Source organism: Triticum urartu, chromosome 1A (genome assembly GCF_056163025.1).
Source record: "Triticum urartu cultivar PI428250 chromosome 1A, HENAU_Tu73, whole genome shotgun sequence".
Lineage (NCBI taxonomy): Eukaryota > Viridiplantae > Streptophyta > Magnoliopsida > Poales > Poaceae > Triticum > Triticum urartu.
The window spans coordinates 513457788-513474618 of NC_141873.1; the positions used below are offsets into that span (position 1 = coordinate 513457788).

At 47.5% G+C, this 16831-nt stretch overlaps 1 protein-coding gene and 1 pseudogene across 6 annotated transcripts; one reads left to right on the forward strand and one right to left on the reverse strand.

The window, feature by feature from the left end:
• The first annotated feature begins 1069 nt into the window (after window positions 1-1069).
• LOC125526676 (tyrosine--tRNA ligase 1, cytoplasmic) lies at window positions 1070-7919 on the forward strand. 6 transcript variants are annotated; one of them, XR_015608050.1, is made up of 15 exons: window positions 1071-1369; window positions 1485-1577; window positions 1673-1832; window positions 2036-2319; window positions 2438-2531; window positions 3411-3522; window positions 3661-3758; window positions 4310-4455; window positions 4718-4823; window positions 4907-5091; window positions 5248-5625; window positions 5997-6288; window positions 6934-6993; window positions 7448-7518; window positions 7671-7919. XR_015608050.1 is itself a non-coding variant. In XM_087527723.1 (12 exons), the coding sequence occupies exons 1-11, from the start codon at window positions 1314-1316 to the stop codon at window positions 7496-7498; spliced, it is 1260 nt and encodes a 419-aa protein (XP_087383849.1). In that variant the 5' UTR covers window positions 1071-1313; the 3' UTR covers window positions 7499-7518; window positions 7671-7919. The 6 variants fall into 6 exon arrangements, 2 of the variants coding, with proteins under 2 accessions (XP_087383849.1, XP_048547276.2); XR_015608047.1 differs by having other exon boundaries at window positions 1070-1369; window positions 4907-5625; XR_015608048.1 differs by having other exon boundaries at window positions 1070-1369; window positions 4907-5625; window positions 6120-6288.
• Window positions 7920-12207: 4288 nt separating this feature from the next.
• LOC147992091 (uncharacterized) lies at window positions 12208-15482 on the reverse strand (annotated as a pseudogene).
• Window positions 15483-16831: the final 1349 nt, after the last annotated feature.

A 16831-nucleotide genomic window follows, 5' to 3' on the forward strand; every position in this document is an offset into this window, starting at 1 on the left:
AAGAAGAAGATACCGTAGCCGTTCACCAAAACAGAGGCCACTAAAACAATGAGGTTCATCCTCTCCACCGCTGGAAGAGGGTCGAGTCCTCCCCCGTCGGCTGCGCCTCCGACCGTCGGCGCCGCCTGGGAGGCCGAAGCCCCGTCGACCCCCACCGCCTGGGAGGCCGAAGCCCCGTCGAGCGCCACCGCCTGGGAGGCCGAAGCCCCGTCGCCCCCCACCGCCTGGGAGGCCGAAGCCCCGTCGACCCCCACCGCCTGGGAGGCCGAAGCCCCGTCGAGCGCCACCGCCTGGGAGGCCGAAGCCCCGTCGCCCCCCACCGCCTGGGAGGCCGAAACCCCGTCGACCCCCACCGCCTGGGAGGCCGAAGCCCCGTCGAGCGCCACCGCCTGGGAGGCCGAAGCCCCGTCGCCCCCCACCGCCTGGGAGGCCGAAGCCCCGTCGACCCCCACCGCCTGGGAGGCCGAAGCCCCGTCGAGCGCCACCGCCTGGGAGGCCGAAGCCCCGTCGCCCCCCACCGCCTGGGAGGCCGAAGCCCCGTCGCCCCCCACCGCCTGGGAGGCCGAAGCCCCGTCGAACGCCACCGCTGGCGCTAGGTGGCCAAAAGGCTCCCATGCGGGGACGAGGCGGATCTCCCGAGTGGCGGTGCCGTCTCCAAGCAGCGCCTGCACGTATAGCTCGACCGCCTGCTCGTCGCCACCTGAGCCCGCCATGGCGCGCGGGAACCCTAGCCGGATTTGGGGAACCACGGGCCGGGGGAGGATGAGCGAGTTTGGGGGTTGGGGAAGGAAGCGGGAGGCGGGAGGCGGGAGGGTTGAAAGCCTGCCCGCAACGGTCTCGCGTCTTTTTGACGCTGCTAACGAGCGAACGGTCGCTCGAGTGTGTTTTTGCGTGACGGCCAGCTTTTTTGGTCTGGGCATCGATCGATCGATCCAAGCGAGCGCGCGGCGCACGGGCCAGGCCCAGCTATCAAAGATCTGAAAAGCCCTAGCCCGGCCCAAAATATGTTTTCTCGGGTCAGCTCGTTGGGCCGGGCTGTCCATGCCCAGCGATTGCTATGCGACGGGTCGGCCCCGACCCTGCCGCTAGCCCCCAATTGCCCCTTGGTTCTCTTCTCCCTTAGCGCCGCCGCAGCCGCTAGCTCTGCTACCGCCGCCCTCCGTCGCGGCCGTTCCTCGTCTTCCCCTCGCCGGAGCACCTGCGCAGCTGCCATCTGCGCGCCATCGCGGGTGCCAGGGAGACCTAGCCTCCACACCCTCTGCCGGCTCATCCGGCGATCGCCTGCGGCTCCTCAACTCCCGGCTCCTCCGCCGATGCCTCCCAACTCGCGGCCCCGTCTCCGCCTCGGTTTTGCCACCCGAATGGCGAGGTACTTCAATCCGCTTCATGCCCCCTTAGAATCTCAAGCCCTCCTTACAAACCCAAAACAGCAAAACTGTACTAATAATCTGTTTATTTATCGTCGTCTTCTGATGTCGCTCTAGGCAACAACGTATGCTGGAGACGAACTCTACGGAGCAAACCTCCGAGACTCCCACCATGGATAGCTGGGCTGATGTGGCTGCCAGCATCGACAGGTTGGACTTGACATGGATAATGGATTGCAATGTCTCTTTCATAAAGCTGTGGCCTGTGGGAATGTCACATGTGAATTTATCATGTACTTTTGTAGGGACTCAATGGAGTCGAGTTGCTATGAGAGGATCGCGGCCCTGAGGAGCATCGGGGATCAGTGCGTCTATGCGGATGAATTCCGGCTCCTGCTCCAGAAGAAGAATGCTCCCATTTGCTACGTTTGGTTTGAGCCAACCCCCTGGATGGACATAACCCAGGTATAGCTACAAAATAAAAATAAAAAATCTGCATTTACATTATCGTATGCCTGTTATCGACAAACAAGGATGGTCCCGGTTTGAGCTATACTGAACTTTGTCGTCTCACTGCAGACACCACGCACCTCTCTTCTCTTGTCTGCCCATGTTCATTCTCACTGCAGTCCAGCTTGATTTAGCCTGTTATCTGCTCTATCTTTCAGGGGCTTCTGAAAACAATTTATGTCAACAAGATGGTCAAAGCTGGTTACATAGTTAAAATATTGATAGCAGATTGGTTTGCCCAACGGAACCATAGGATTTGCAGCAATAAATATGTAATAAGGAAAATTGGCTGCTACAATATTGAGATGTGGAAAGCAGCTGGCATGGATCTTGACAGAGTAGAGCTTGTATGGTTCTCAGATGTGTTGGAAAGGCATGCATCTGATTACTGGCCACTTGCCCTGGATGTGTCCAGAAAATGCACTCTAAAAAGAATGGCAAGGTATCCACTTTTTATGCTAATTTTTGGTCCTTTTTCACTTTCAAACCCTTGAACATTGTGTTGCCAGATAGTTTCTCGTTCTTGTAACAAGCAAGCCAATTTATTGTTTAATGAGCAGCTGTTGCACGGAAACAGCCCCATATGACGCGCGACTGCCTGCTGCTGTGATATTTTACCCATGCATGCAAGTTGCTGCTATATTATGTCCGAAGGTTGGTTTCCTTAGTAATAAATTCACCATGTCCTGTCAAACAAAGATTACTTTACTTCGTTAGCTTCCATTTTTGCTAGGCACCTTTCGTTTTTCAACCTTTGTTGCTTTGTTGGCTCTAAGTAGAGTCATGGCTTATACAAAAACTGAATTTTGCAGTCAACTGAGGAAAACAAAGGTCCCATCATAACTGAAGAAATACAAACATATACTAGTTCTAATATACTGTAGGGGACTACATATTATTATTATGTTACATGAATAGGACAGACATGAGACTGAGCACCCTTCATGGACACTTCTACTTGTGCGGCTACTTTAACAGTAGAGATTTTAAAAGCTAGACCAGTTCTTGTTTGTTCAGGTAGTGAACACAACACAAATACTCCCTCCGTTCCAAAATAACTGACGTGGTTTTAGTTCAGAGACCATGTATCTGTCTTCTTCTGAACTGAAATGAACCCGAACAGAGTTGGTAGCAAAAGGGGCAGGATTTCACCCCTTGACATAGTCACTGTAAGCTAGCACTTTGATATGAAGTAACCTGGATAGAGTTTGTAGCAAAAAGGTAGGCTTGAAATATTTGATGTAAGCTAGCACTTTGGTATGAAGTAGCCTTTCTGTAACACCGGGCACCGGCAATGTATCACAATTGTTTCTTTCGAGTAGATGCCTTTAAGTTCTAATTTAGATCTTGAGAAAATGTTTAGGTCACCATAGTTTTTTGTGATCATCTCAGTATCCCATTATAGAAAAATTATTTTAATGAATAAAGAAAATCATTTGCACCTGATACAAACAGCTTGTGTTTATGAGCAGCCTGCTTATGTGTATATAATCTTGATCCTGCATTAAATACACAAATCCTTCTGTTTTGTAGTTGCAGGCGGATATATGGCTCTTCAGCATGGATCAGCAAGAAATTGTCATGCTAACCAGAGAGTATTGTGAAGACATAAAAAGCGAAAGCAAACCAACTATTATGTTGCACAGTATCTTGATTCTGGCTTTTTTTTTTCTTCTTTTGCAGTCCTGATTGTTTATGATGCATCTTTCTGTTTGTACTTTGTTGTTTGGAGCTTGGATGATGATATTTATTTCATGAGATAGATCCTTAACTTGAAGTACAGATACACTACCTAATTTAGTAGATAATCCTTATATTGTACTAAAGGACCCTTATAACATGAGGGAACCAAAATGGAACATCTTCATGCACGATAAGGAGGTATGTGTTATAGTCATTCAGCAATAGAGAAGTTAGCGTTTATTGGCACAACTTTTGCATTCCAAGCTAAATTTGCTTAGACTGTTTCAATTCTAGAATTTTCAGGTCAGTATCACGAGGTTGTCAATTTTATGTTAACAGGAGCCTGAAAACTCTTTACAGTACAGGAGCCTCTTAACTTCTGTAATTTTGGTCCTTCTAAACAGGTCCGGACCTGGTATTTGAAGGGCCCTAGGCCAAACTTCAAAGTAGGGCCCATGAACTCTAGGCTGAGCTTGCATTTTATAGTGCATGCTATACGAAATACACGAGATATGGGCCCCTAATTAGCTTGGGTCCTAGGCCGTCACACCCACTGCCCTGCTTCTAAATATGGGTTGAGTAGTTCAGTTTTGCATGGGTTTTTTTGGATAATCTTGCCATGTAAAAGGACGTAGATAGAGATGTTGCTTCTTGTGCATTTTCTAGTTGTCAATCATTGCTCTCCTGTCCACAGTTTTTTTTTTTTGGTACAATAAGGTTGTTTGAAATTGCACTTCTGTATGTTGCAGTGCGCTTTGAATGGAAAAATAAGCAGGGCTGTCTGTCCTCCAAAAGTAGCAGTATGCAACCCATGTTTGGAGTACATCAAATATGTTATCTTCCCTTGGTTTGGGAAGTTTGAGGTAGCGCAGAAGGAACAGAGTGGTGTTAACAAGTAAAGTTCTTTGACACTTCTACCAAAAGTTGCTCGTACCTGTTTCTTGTGAAGCATCAAAGGTCAATGGCGTAATTCACCAATAGAATGTTTGAAGTCACAATGATCAAATCTATGCAATCAGAATCTACAGTATATAGGACATGAACTAAATAAATTCTGGCTCGCCAAGGAATTATGTGCCAAGTGCTAACAATGCTGTAGATATCTACAAATCGACATTATATCCAAGAATTTTTGACATTTTTTTTACTATGTACAGGTCATTTGAATGCATGGAAGATCTTATTGTTGATTATGAAAGTGGCGATCTTGATCCTGTCGACGTTAAGTTGGCTTTTCAAAAAGGAATATGCAAAATATTAGAGGTAATTATTGGTTCCTTACGAGGTAGTATCCTTGTGCCAGTATCCTTGCGCCACCACTCTCCGTCGCTGCTGCATTGGTCCAGGGAGGAGCAATCTCCACTCCTGGTGGCGGCATCGATCTTTATCTAGATGTAGTGGTAGCTCGTTCCTTCTTGTCTCATGTGGCCATGTGTTCCTTTGGCGAGCTTCTCTCGTATCCCTATGGTAGCAGCAGCTTGTCTTCGTCTTCCTCGACAGCAAGGTCGTCTTCGCGGGCCAAACTGTCCGGGTGTGTATCCTTTGTCCTCTCCCCATTTCTGGCATTGATTTTGTTCGGACTTGAGCTCATTATCGCTGTCAATCTCCATCCTCGTCTGATCTGGTCGACTTGGAGGCATGGTTTGGCCATCTGCATCACCGTTCTGGCCGGATCTGTTGATGCCAGGTTGTGGCTTTCTAACTCGTCTGGACCGCGCTGCCCGGTATCCTCTAGGTAACAGGCGGCTCATCTTCTTCTACTGCCACTTGTCGCTGGGCTACATTAGCACGCCCTTGGGTGGTAGAAGCTACCCTGCAGGCTTGGCCCATTGCAGCGGTAGCCCTTCCCGTCGTCGGCAGCTTCCCCAGATCAGAGCTTGTTGCTGCTCTTTATCCAGCGTCATCGCCAGCCCGTGCATATCAATATATCATCACCAGCTCCGGAACCGTCCTGCTGATGCTGGTGTGTCGCAGTCGCTGCCACACACAAGAAGAAGAGCTGACTGCAAGTTGCAACGCTATCACTTGTACTGGGTGTCGGGCCTTGCTGCGATGTTGATGCTGGGTGAGGTTCTTCTGCACTGGGTCATTTTTGCCATGGTTCTACTGTCATGTTTGCTCAATGGTTTGTAGGGATGGTTATATGTGTGCTGGTGTGCTGCTTCACTTCTGCCTGCTCTTCTCTGTTCTGCTGCATGTTCGTCCATAATCACTGTTGCTGCATCTTTATGTCCATTGCCATCGTGTCCATCATCCATCTGACTCCATCCAAGTCATCTCATTTTGAATCTGTCTGCATGGCGGGGAATTCATCCATTTCACCGTAAATCATTTAGTCGCTTTTTTGGGGGTTTCCCATGGTCTTTTCAATTGAATCGAGCTCGGTGCCCCTATCATTGTTGTTGATGTGACTTTGCCTCTCGGTCCTTTCTGTAGCCTTTTCTGTGACCTGACATTGTCCGTCGCCTTCTTACTGGTCACTTGTTGCTACTTTCGACATATCGCTTCCTTATCACCATCTGCACGACTTGGCCGGATTGTCCCTTTCATCTTGGTCAGGAGGACCTTCGTTGGCTAAATTAAGCAGATATTTATTCTTGTTGGTTTCCAACATCTCCAACCAAGTTGTCTGATGAACAATCTGTGAAAGCTTTGGATTACCATTTTGGAGGAGTTGGCACATTGGAATATTAAGGGTATAAGTGGGTGGCACCTCTAATGTGTAAGGGTAAGCACTTGAAAGTATGAGGGTAGTACCTAAATTCAGTTGCTTAATTAACAAAAAACATCCATTTTAAAGGATTGAGGTTGAAACGGTGTTTTGTGGCATGTCCTTTTTGAACCAGTAGATGAACTTCTCGCCAAAAAAAATTCAGTAGATGAACTGCTGAGGGGGATTTGATGGGTGCTTTCAGATATTTAAGATTTATTTTTTGTTCAGATTTTTTATAGTTTCCTGTGGTGATATCCAGGCATATTTAATATATATACGCAAGTTTAAGTACATGCCTACTGTTTTTTCTGCAGTACCAAAATTATTCGAGCACAGGATAGCTAGAAACTTAGTAGAAATGGAGTCACTCAAAAGTTTCTCTACCAAATTTATGTAACATAGAAACCAAGTCATGTGCCAGAACCATGACATGATTTTGATCTTATGAGTTTCAACTATAGCCTACCCCAACTTGTTTGGGACTGAAAGGCTTTGTTGTCGTTGTTGTTGTATTATTTGTATGCATGTGTAGACTTTTAAAAAATATTTATTTGGACACCTAAATGTTTTCCTAAATAAAATTAGCTATTTTGTTTTTATTTCCAGCAACACTCTGTCCTGTTCTGATAATTCATGCCTACGGTTTTTCCTTAATTCCAGCATGTTGGTACCTGCCTGAACAGCAACGCCGAAGCCCAAGCTCTAATTATTGACCTTATGGTACGGTTATTACCCTAAACTTTTAATAAGTTACAATGATTATCTATATTTTTTTCTTGAAATAATTATGTATCCACTTCTTTTGGTAGAACACCTAGCGGATTACTACTTGACTAGTGATGTTTCAAGCTGACACTTGACAGCATCATTGTGAATTTGCGGTCTTTAACACAACATAATTGTATTTGTAAGTTGTAACACCACGTCATTTGTAACATAGGAGAGATTTAAGATGCTAAGAGAGTAAGAGTTTGCAATTTCTTTGGTAAGCCCTTCTCAGTTGTACATGAGCACCTATCATGCATAGCCATCACTGATGGAGTAACATGACAGTTAGGTGGTGGTTGGGGGGGTCTGCCATTCACAAACTAGATCAAATTTGAGCATTTTAGTGAAATAAATTTAAGCAAAAGCTACAGACGCTTACAGCTTACCTTCTGCAACTCATTTTCAGGGTCATATCAGGCGAATAGAGTCCGTAGATATCCATGAGTTTCACTGGTAGAACAGAAATTATCTGATCCTGTAAGTTTGCTTGGGAAGAACGCCCATATATTTATTATTGTGGTGCTAGAATGTTGTTTTCCTTCAAAAAAAAAGAACATTGTTTCCAAGGTATTACCATCTTTACCGCGACATGTATTTATAGACTTCTGGGACATGCTTTTTCCTTTCAGGGATATACTGATGCCAGTGGGTTGAGGAGATACTAGATCGCCTCAGGAGTATCACATATATTTGTGCAAGTGCAAGGGGATGCAAATTCTTTGCGATTTCCATGGTGCGTCCTGGGAAATGCAACGTGTAGAAGTAAATAGTATTTTTGAATTTATTATGGAAGACTTTGTAGCTTGGTTTTGGCCTTGTGTGATTCCAGTATCACAGAAATAAATGCAAAAAAGTTCACAAAAGACAGTTACAGTTAAGATAGCTGGTTCTCGCCTCATCTCTACAGGCACTCCGAAGTTTTCATAGTTTTTGGAGAAAAAGTCGGGCTCGCCCCTGATTTCACCTAGGGCGCGCGGCTGGATCCGGCCGGGTCCATCTCGGATCCATTGGGGCTGCTCCGTTCCTGCACCACTGTTGTAGCGGGCTCCCCCATTTGCTTTGGTGTGAACGACATGGGTGGCACTCTCTGTGGAGCTTGGTGGTGGTCGGGGGCTTCCCGGTGTGGTGCGGGGCAATGTTGTTGGTCACCTCTTCTCCTGTCTGTCGGCCTGCTATGGTTGCGTAGGTCGGTGGTTCCTTGGCGTGCAAATGGCAGCCATGGATGCGGCTTGCTCCCCACATGGGGTGCAACCGTGGGTGGTTGGGGAGGTCCCCCTTGTCCTACTATCAGCTTCGGTGGGCGCTTGTTCGTTGGGTTGGCGAGCTTCATGGCTTCGTTGCGGCGGCCATGGATGCAACTTCCTGTCACCCGGGAGGGCCGTGGCTTGGGGGTGTATGCCTTTCCCGTTCTGGCAGGCTTCATCCTTGTTGTTCTTGTGGTTCGTGTTTGAGTGCTCCTTGCTATGTCTTTGCTAGGCGGTGCCTTGCAACCTAGTCGGTGGCACATAGGTGTCATGGAACCATCTCGGCCTCGCATGACCTTCGTCTTCTCCTTGCGATAGGTGGTGTCGCGGTGTTGTGCAGTCTCGGATGCATCACATGTGTTGTGGTGTCGTCTCGGCCTCACATGACTTTTCGAATGTACATATTTACTCTGGGTAACAACAGGATCTCACTTTAGTAGTATTAATCAGCACATATGTTTACTTAGTTCCAGCCATGTACTAAGTATGATGATATCATATAACCTTATATATGCGAAAGTATGATATAACCTTATCTGAGCTAGAGCTCAAATGAGCTCGGATGAACAATAAAATTAAAAAAAAAATCAAAAATCTGAATTGTTTTTTTTTTGGTAAACTTTGACAAATGTTCTACTTCCTCTGTTCGTAAATATAAATCTTTTTAGATCTTACATTATGGACTACGTACGGAGCAAAATGATTGAATCCACACTCTAAAATATATCTATATACATCATATGTAGTTTGTAATGGTATCTTTAAAAATACTTATATTTAGGAACGGAGGCATCTTGATCAACAAGAGCCTCAAGTATGAAGTGGTAGACGTGGGGACCGGATTATCTTGGTCAAGCTGGTAGTTGAGGACTTGGTTCTCAATGTTATCAGCGCGTATGCCCCGCAAGTAGGCCATAATGAGAACACCAAGAGGGAGTTCTGGGAAGGCCTGGAAGACATGGTTAGGAGTGTACCGATTGGTGAGAAGCTCTTCATAGGAGGAGACCTCAATGGCCACGTGGGTACATCTAACACAGGTTTTGAAGGGGCGCATGGGGGCTTTGGCCATGGCATCAGGAATCAAGAAGGAGAAGATGTCTTAAGCTTTGCTCTAGCCTACAACATGATTGTAGCTAACACCCTCTTTAGAAAGAGAGAATCACATCTGGTGACTTTTAGTAGTGGCCAACACTCTAGCCAGATTGATTTCATCCTCTCGAGAAGAGAAGATAGGCGTGCGTGCCTAGACTGTAAGGTGATACCTGGAGAGAGTGTTGTACCCCAGCATAAGCTGGTGGTTGCTGACTTCCGCTTTCGGATTCGTGTCCAGCGGGATAAGCGTGCCAAAGTCGCTAGAACGAAGTGGTGGAAGCTTAAGGGGGAGGTAGCGCAGGTGTTCAAGGAGAGGGTCATTAAGGAGGGCCCTTGGGAGGAAGGAGGGGATGCGGACAATGTGTGGATGAAGATGGCGACTTGCATTCGTAAGGTGGCCTCGGAGGAGTTTGGAGTGTCCAGGGGAAGAAGAAGCGAAGATAAGGATACCTGGTGGTGGAATGATGACGTCCAGAAGGCGATTAAAGAGAAGAAAGATTGCTTCAGACGCCTATACCTGGATAGGAGTGCAGACAACATAGAGAAGTACAAGATGGCGAAGAAGGCCGCAAAGCGAGCTGTTGGTGAAGCAAGGGGTCGGGCATATGAGGACCTCTACCAACGGTTAGGCACGAAGGAAGGTGAAAGGGATATCTATAAGATGGCCAAGATCCGAGAGAGGAAGACGAGGGACATTGGCCAAGTCAAATGCATCAAGGACGGAGCAGGCTAACTCTTGGTGAAGGACGATGAGATTAAGCATAGATGGCGGGAGTACTTCGACAAGCTGTTCAATGGGGAGAATGAGAGTTCTACCATTGAACTAGACGACTCCTTTGATGAGACCAGCATGCATTTTGTGCGGCGAATCCAGGAGTCTGAGGTGAAGGAGGCTTTAAAAAGGATGAACGGAGGCAAGGCGATGGGCCCTGATTGTATCCCCATTGAGGTGTGGAAAGGTCTCGGGGACATAGCAATAGTATGGCTAACCAAGCTTTTCAACCTCATTTTTCGGGCAAACAAGATGCCAGAAGAATGGAGACGGAGTATATTAGTACCAATCTTCAAGAACAAGGGGGATGTTCAGAGTTGTACTAATTACCGTGGAATTAAGCTGATGAGCCATACAATGAAGCTATGGGAGAGAGTCATTGAGCACCGCTTAAGAAGAATGACAAGCGTGACCAAAAATCAGTTTGGTTTCATGCCTGGGAGGTCGACCATGGAAGCCATTTTCTTGGTACGACAACTTATGGAGAGATATAGGGAGCAAAAGAAGGACTTGCATATGGTGTTCATTGACTTGGAGAATGCCTATGATAAGATACCGCGGAATGTCATGTGGTGGGCCTTGGAGAAACACAAAGTCCCAGCAAAGTACATTACCCTCATCAAGGACATGTACGATAATGTTGTGACAAGTGTTCGAACAAGTGATGTCGACACCGATGACCTCCCGATTAAGATAGGACTGCATCAGAGGTCAGCTTTGAGCCCTTATCTTTTTGCATTGGTGATGGATGAGGTCACAAGGGATATACAAGGAGATATCCCATGGTGTATGCTCTTTGCGGATGATGTGGTGCTAGTTGACGATAGTCGGACGGGGGTAAATAGGAAGTTAGAGTTATGGAGACAAACCTTGGAATCGAAAGGGTTTAGGTTTAGTAGAATTAAAACCGAGTACATGATGTGCGGTTTCAGTACTACTAGGTGTGAGGAGGAGGAGGTTAGCCTTGATGGCCAGGTGGTACCTTGGAAGGACACCTTTCGGTATTTGGGGTCAATGTTGCAGGAGGATGGGGGTATTGATGAAGATGTGAACCATCAAATCAAAACCGGATGGATGAAGTGGCGCCAAGCTTCTGGCATTCTCTGTGACAAGAGAGTGCCACAAAAGCTAAAAGGCAAGTTCTATAGGACGGCGGTTCGACCCGCAATATTGTATGGCGCGGAGTGTTGGCCGACTAAAAGGCGACATGTTCAACAGTTAGGTGTGGCGGAGATGCGTATATTGAAATGGATGTGTGGCCACACGAGGAAGGATCGAGTCCGAAATGATGATATACGAGATAGAGTTGGGGTAGCACCAATTGAGGAGAAGCTTCTCCAACATCGTCTGAGATGGTTTGGGCATATTCAGCGCAGGCCTCCAAAAGCTCCAGTGCATAGCGGACGACTAAAGCGTGCGAAGAATGTCAAGAGAGGGCGGGGTAGACCGAATTTGACATGGGAGGAGTCCGTTAAGAGAGACCTGAAGGATTGGAGTATCACCAAAGAGCTAGCTATGGACAGGGGTGCGTGAAAGCTTGCTATCCATGTGCCAGAGCCATGAGTTGGTTGCGAGATCTTATGAGTTTCACCTCTAGCCTACCCCAACTTGTTTGGGACTAAAGGCTTTGTTGTTATTGTTGTTGTCTTTAGGAACGGAGGGAGTAAGTGTTTGCTAATTTTCATCATGAGAAAACATTTTTGTGAGGCATGGCAAAAAAAAGAACAAAATCAGTGCTCCAAAATGCTTTTGAAGGTAGCATTTTTAGAGCATTGATTTTATTTTATTTTTGCAAGCCTTCCACGAATGTCATCTCATAATGAAAATTTACAAGCACTTAAAACATTTATCAAAGTTTATCAAAAAAATCAGATTTTTCTTATTTTCTTTTCGATTTTACTGTTCATCCGAGCTCATTTGAGCAGATACTCCACGTCCCTATATATGTTACCTTTCAATGCAATCTAAAGAATGAAGCCCTTTGTATGTAAGCACATGTGAAATACAAAAATGAAAATGTTATAACCAACACTAATACCCAAAAACTGAAATTAACGGTTACAGGAGTCGGCTCAGGTTTGGGACAGACAAACAAATGACATGCATCAGATCATAGTCAAATACATCACTGCCATAAAAATCTGAAACTGAGTACAAGATACCATACTCCAACCACACATCCAAGTGATGCCAAAATAACAACGACAAATTTCCTTTCACCGATCACATGATTTTGCTATGGACATATTTCATACATTCTGACACATTCTTATAGAAGAAGCTGCTCCAGCTAGCAAATATAGCCATGCATAAAAAGAATGCACATCCATCAAAGACACCGAGAGAACATGCTGGGGACAACCCACATAGGCTGCACCATGCTGCCTTGGCTCATTGAAACAAAGTTGTCTGGATTGGAGGCGGGCTTGCCCAGCTCAAATGCAGCCCAATGTTCAGAATCATGGGAATAGCAGTATACTCGGTTGCTCTTTCCTCCCCACCTCTTCGGATTCATGAAAGATAATGGCTGGCTTCTTTTGTCGGTGCTGATGAAGATCGCCCAATTCCCCAATTCCTCCACCTGTACCCACTTTGGATGCCCAGTTGACTGGTCGAGGCGGAAGGCTTCAAAGGTATTCCCTCTCGCTGGAAATGATCCCCGACAACTGACCATGAGAAGCATATCCCCACACGCCACCGGCATACATTGGCAAGATGCCGTATGATGGACATGATTTCCTCCCAACTTACTATCATTTTTTGTATGCAGATCTGAGGTACCAAATGCACGGCAAAGAGCATGCTACCAGAGTCCATCCCAAAGATCTGGCCTCTGAAGGTCACGATCTGCTTGACCGTTCCATCGCAAGGACAAGGCCTCAACCAAGAATGACCAGCAACACGCCAGAAGAAACTGTGGGATCCATTGGTGACAAGGAGATGTGAGTTGGGTGACCATAGGGGAGCCGTGAGGGCACCGTAGTAGACCACGGTGTATTCGTCACCCGGTAGCTGTGGCGGTGAAACACTAACACCTGTAAACGCATCAACAATGAGACATGACCTGTTGCTGGAGAAGATGAGATGGCTATAAGAAGCACCCACAAAGCAGAAACGACCCAGAGGACTCTGGGGTCGTTACTTACACGAGAAAAATTAATTAGGGGAATCTGAGAGCAAAGGCGCAAGTGTTGGCTGGCTAGATCAAGGACACGACGTGGATATTTGTCATCAAACTTTGGCGGCATACGGGGAGAGCGCACCGGGACATCAGGTTGGAGGAGGAGAGGCGGGAAGAGCGTCGAGAAGGTAGATTTCGATGGATACGAGGAGAGGGCATCACACCATGAGCGGCAGGTGGCAGCGAAAGCAAGAATGTCAGAGAAGGAGCCCAACAGAGCAACAATCGAATGAAGCAGGACATCTGGTAGATCTGCCCAACCTTGATGTCCAGACCTGGCAAGGACGCAACACACAACAGCGCTTTCTTCGTTCTGCAGGTTGCAGCTTCTCTGCAACAAATTACGAATTCAGAGAAAAATATCAGTACTAGAAGAATATGAAGTGGATGCTAAGAATTACATAAAATAGACTGACTGCTAAGTAAGAAACATGACAGCGCACACATATGGTTCCAGTGATGCTGGTTATAGGCATAAAAACGCCATGCATTATCACAATGACAAATTTTTTTACAGAATAAAGTGGCTATGTGTTGAAGAAAGCAGGACTAAATTACTATTGGCATAGCAGCCCCAGAGTTGTAATCTGAAAAGTGTGCGCTGTTATCTAAAACCGCTCTTATATTATGGGACAGAAGGAGTAGTTCTGAGTGAGTAGTGATGCACTGATGTGTGAGCGCTACTACCAACCATGGAGGCTGGACCTCACGCGATTCGAACGGCGGCGATACATGGGCAATGATTCAGCCATGAGGAATCAAACTACTCCATGGGTTCCCTCAGAAAACAAAAATTTACTCCATGGGTTGAGTAAGCTACTGCTGGTCAAAGAGTGGGCATGGAGGAATTAAGCGAGCAGTAGGACGACGAACCTGAGCTAGTGCCGGCATCCTAGTCGAGGACGATGGATGCGCTTACTCTGCTTATTCCCCCCTCCAGTTGTGGGACTCCACTCAGCGACCCGCTCGCCCGTCGACCCCGGCCGCCGCAGCGCCGTCGGGAGCCTGGGATGGATGGGTTCAGCCCGCCGCTGATCGCTCGACGATGAGCCTCTGCCGATCGAGCCGCCTCCAGCGGCTACCTCCCAGACCCGACCGGGGACGGCGTCCCCGCTGCCTAGTCTTTTTAGAGCATCTCCAACAGCTGTGCTAAACGCCGCGCGTAAAAAACCTGTTTACCGCACGCGCTGCGGCTGATTTTACGCGCCCGCCTGCGCTGGCTCCAGCAGCCGCGCTATAATGCAGCGCACGCGCGCCGCTCCAGCAGAACGCAAAAATACAGCGCGCGCGACTCGTCGAGCATTTTGCATATATAGTATTTTGGACAAAAATGAACATATGAAATTTAACACAAATAAGTTGATGAATAAAAGTTCATGCCCACAAATTCAAAATCATGCCTACAAGTTCATCCAACCAAGTTCAAATGCAAACTAAAGTTCAAGACATGAAAGACACATCAATCTTCATCTTCCTCGTCTTCGTCTTTGTCCTCATCTTTCGAAGACGACTCTTCCGCCTTCGAAGATGAATCTTCCTCCCTCTCCTCATCACGCACCGCATCACGCACTGCATCATGTGAAGCTCTGACGGTATTGGCAAGATTTTCAACGGCATCTTCATGGAAATGTGTGTGAGAAGGCACACCGAAAGACATTGCACCCATGGCGACCGGAGGTGCACCCATGCCTCCCATGAGAGAAGCAAAACTCATGCCTCCCATGGCGGCCATAGCGTCGGAGGGTGCTCCAAAGCCATCCATGCCTCCCATGGCGGCCGGAGGTGCACCCATGCCTCCCATGGCGGCCGGAGGTGCACCCATGCCTCCCATGGCGCCGAGGCCACCGCCACTCATGGCGCCGAAGCCACCGCCACCCATGGCACCGAGGCCACCGCCACCCATTGCACGAACCAATGCTCTTTTTTGAATCAAGACTTCTTGTTGGGCAAAATTGACATACTCTTTTTGCGCCGCATTGAGGTTAGATGTGTCCAAGAAGAACAAGTGCTTCTCCCATTCCAACAACTTAGCTCGCTCCTCGTTGCTCACTTTCCTCTCCTCTAAAGCCACCTTTCTCTCCTCGGCCGCCACCCTTCTCTCCTCGGCCGCCAACCTCCTCTCCTCGGCCACGGCATCTTGGTTCTTTACCATTTTCCTCACCTCATTGGCTTCGACCCTTGCCTTCACAATAGCTTCATTATCATTTTTGAGCTCATCATCTCCTTTCCTCTTCTTCTTCTCGGTTTTGTCTTTCTTGCACCCATCCGGTCATTTTGGCTTCGAGTATGAAACCAAGTTGGGTGTGGGGCTTCTCTTGCCGTCATCACTTGATGCATCATCCTCCTCCTCATCATCATTCATCTCAATTGCTCGCTTCCGTTTGTTGCTCAAATGCAAATCCTCCAAACCATCACACTTCTTCCATTTCTCATCATCCTTTAACACTTCATAGCAATGAGGCAAGGTAAAAACCCTGCCTTTCTTGATCTTCTCCTTCTTGGTTGTCCTTGTCTCTTCTTTGAACAAGTTTTGTGCAATGTTGTTCTACAAGAAAAACAAAACAAGTTAGCACTTCGGTCACCAAAAACAAGTATGATGAACATATATGAGATGCCACTTACTCGATCATCCTCATTTGTGCCACTTGGGTTAATCTTGTCAACTGCCTTTTGTATGGCCGCCCACTTTTGACAATCCGAGTTGATTGTCGACCATCGGGACCGAAGTGATCTCTCGGAGCGGTCAATTCCACTCAAGTTGTGAGTATCAAAGTGTTCTTTCATTCGCCCCCAATACGCGTCTCTACTTTGATCACCTCTAGTGGATGGATCCCTCGACACTTGCAAATAAGTATGGCGTAGTAACTTGTCATCGTTGGTTGAGTAATTGCCCGCTCTTCCTTTCGGCGCCTCGACAATTCCCTCACCCTCCTCGTCCACCTCAAACTCATGGTCTTCGAAATGGATGTCATTGGTTTGAGACCAATGCGAATTGTTGGACCCAACACCCATAGTGGACATGTATGCATCATCATTGAGACTACAAAGTTTTTTGAACAATGCAAATAAGCTATGTATATGTGATGATGATGCATTGAAAAAATAAGAAGAAAAGAAAAGTTGGAAATTTTTTCACCTTGGGGGCATTTTGTCGAACACGTGCTGCGCGTCGGCGGCCGGCTCAACGAGTGAGCTCGCCGGCGCTTCGGTAGCCGCCGTGGCCGTCGAACGCCCTGCAAGCTTCTTTCCCCTCGCCTTCGTGGTGCCGGAGCCGTCCGCCGACTTGTTTTTCTTCGCGGATGTTTTGCCCTTCTTCGTCCGCGCCGCATTGGGGACCTTCTTCGACGATGCGGCGGCGGCACGGGACGGCGCCGGCGCGACGCCACCCGGCGCCGTGGTCATCCGCGGCGGCAAGAAGAGGCTGCGCGCGAGACCGACCCTCGGCGGAGCTCCGGCGGTGGCGACGCCAGCGCTTCCCGTGCTAGGGTTTCCGGCGGCGGC

Coding starts and splice junctions, on each gene's coding strand:
- LOC125526676 (XM_048691319.2), top strand. CDS start 1,314: ATGCCTCCCAACTCGCGGCCCCGTCTCCGCCTCGGTTTTGCCACCCGA. Junction 1,370..1,484: donor TTTGCCACCCGAATGGCGAG/GTACTTCAATCC, acceptor ATGTCGCTCTAG/GCAACAACGTATGCTGGAGA. Junction 3,759..4,309: donor TCTTCATGCACGATAAGGAG/GTATGTGTTATA, acceptor TGTATGTTGCAG/TGCGCTTTGAATGGAAAAAT.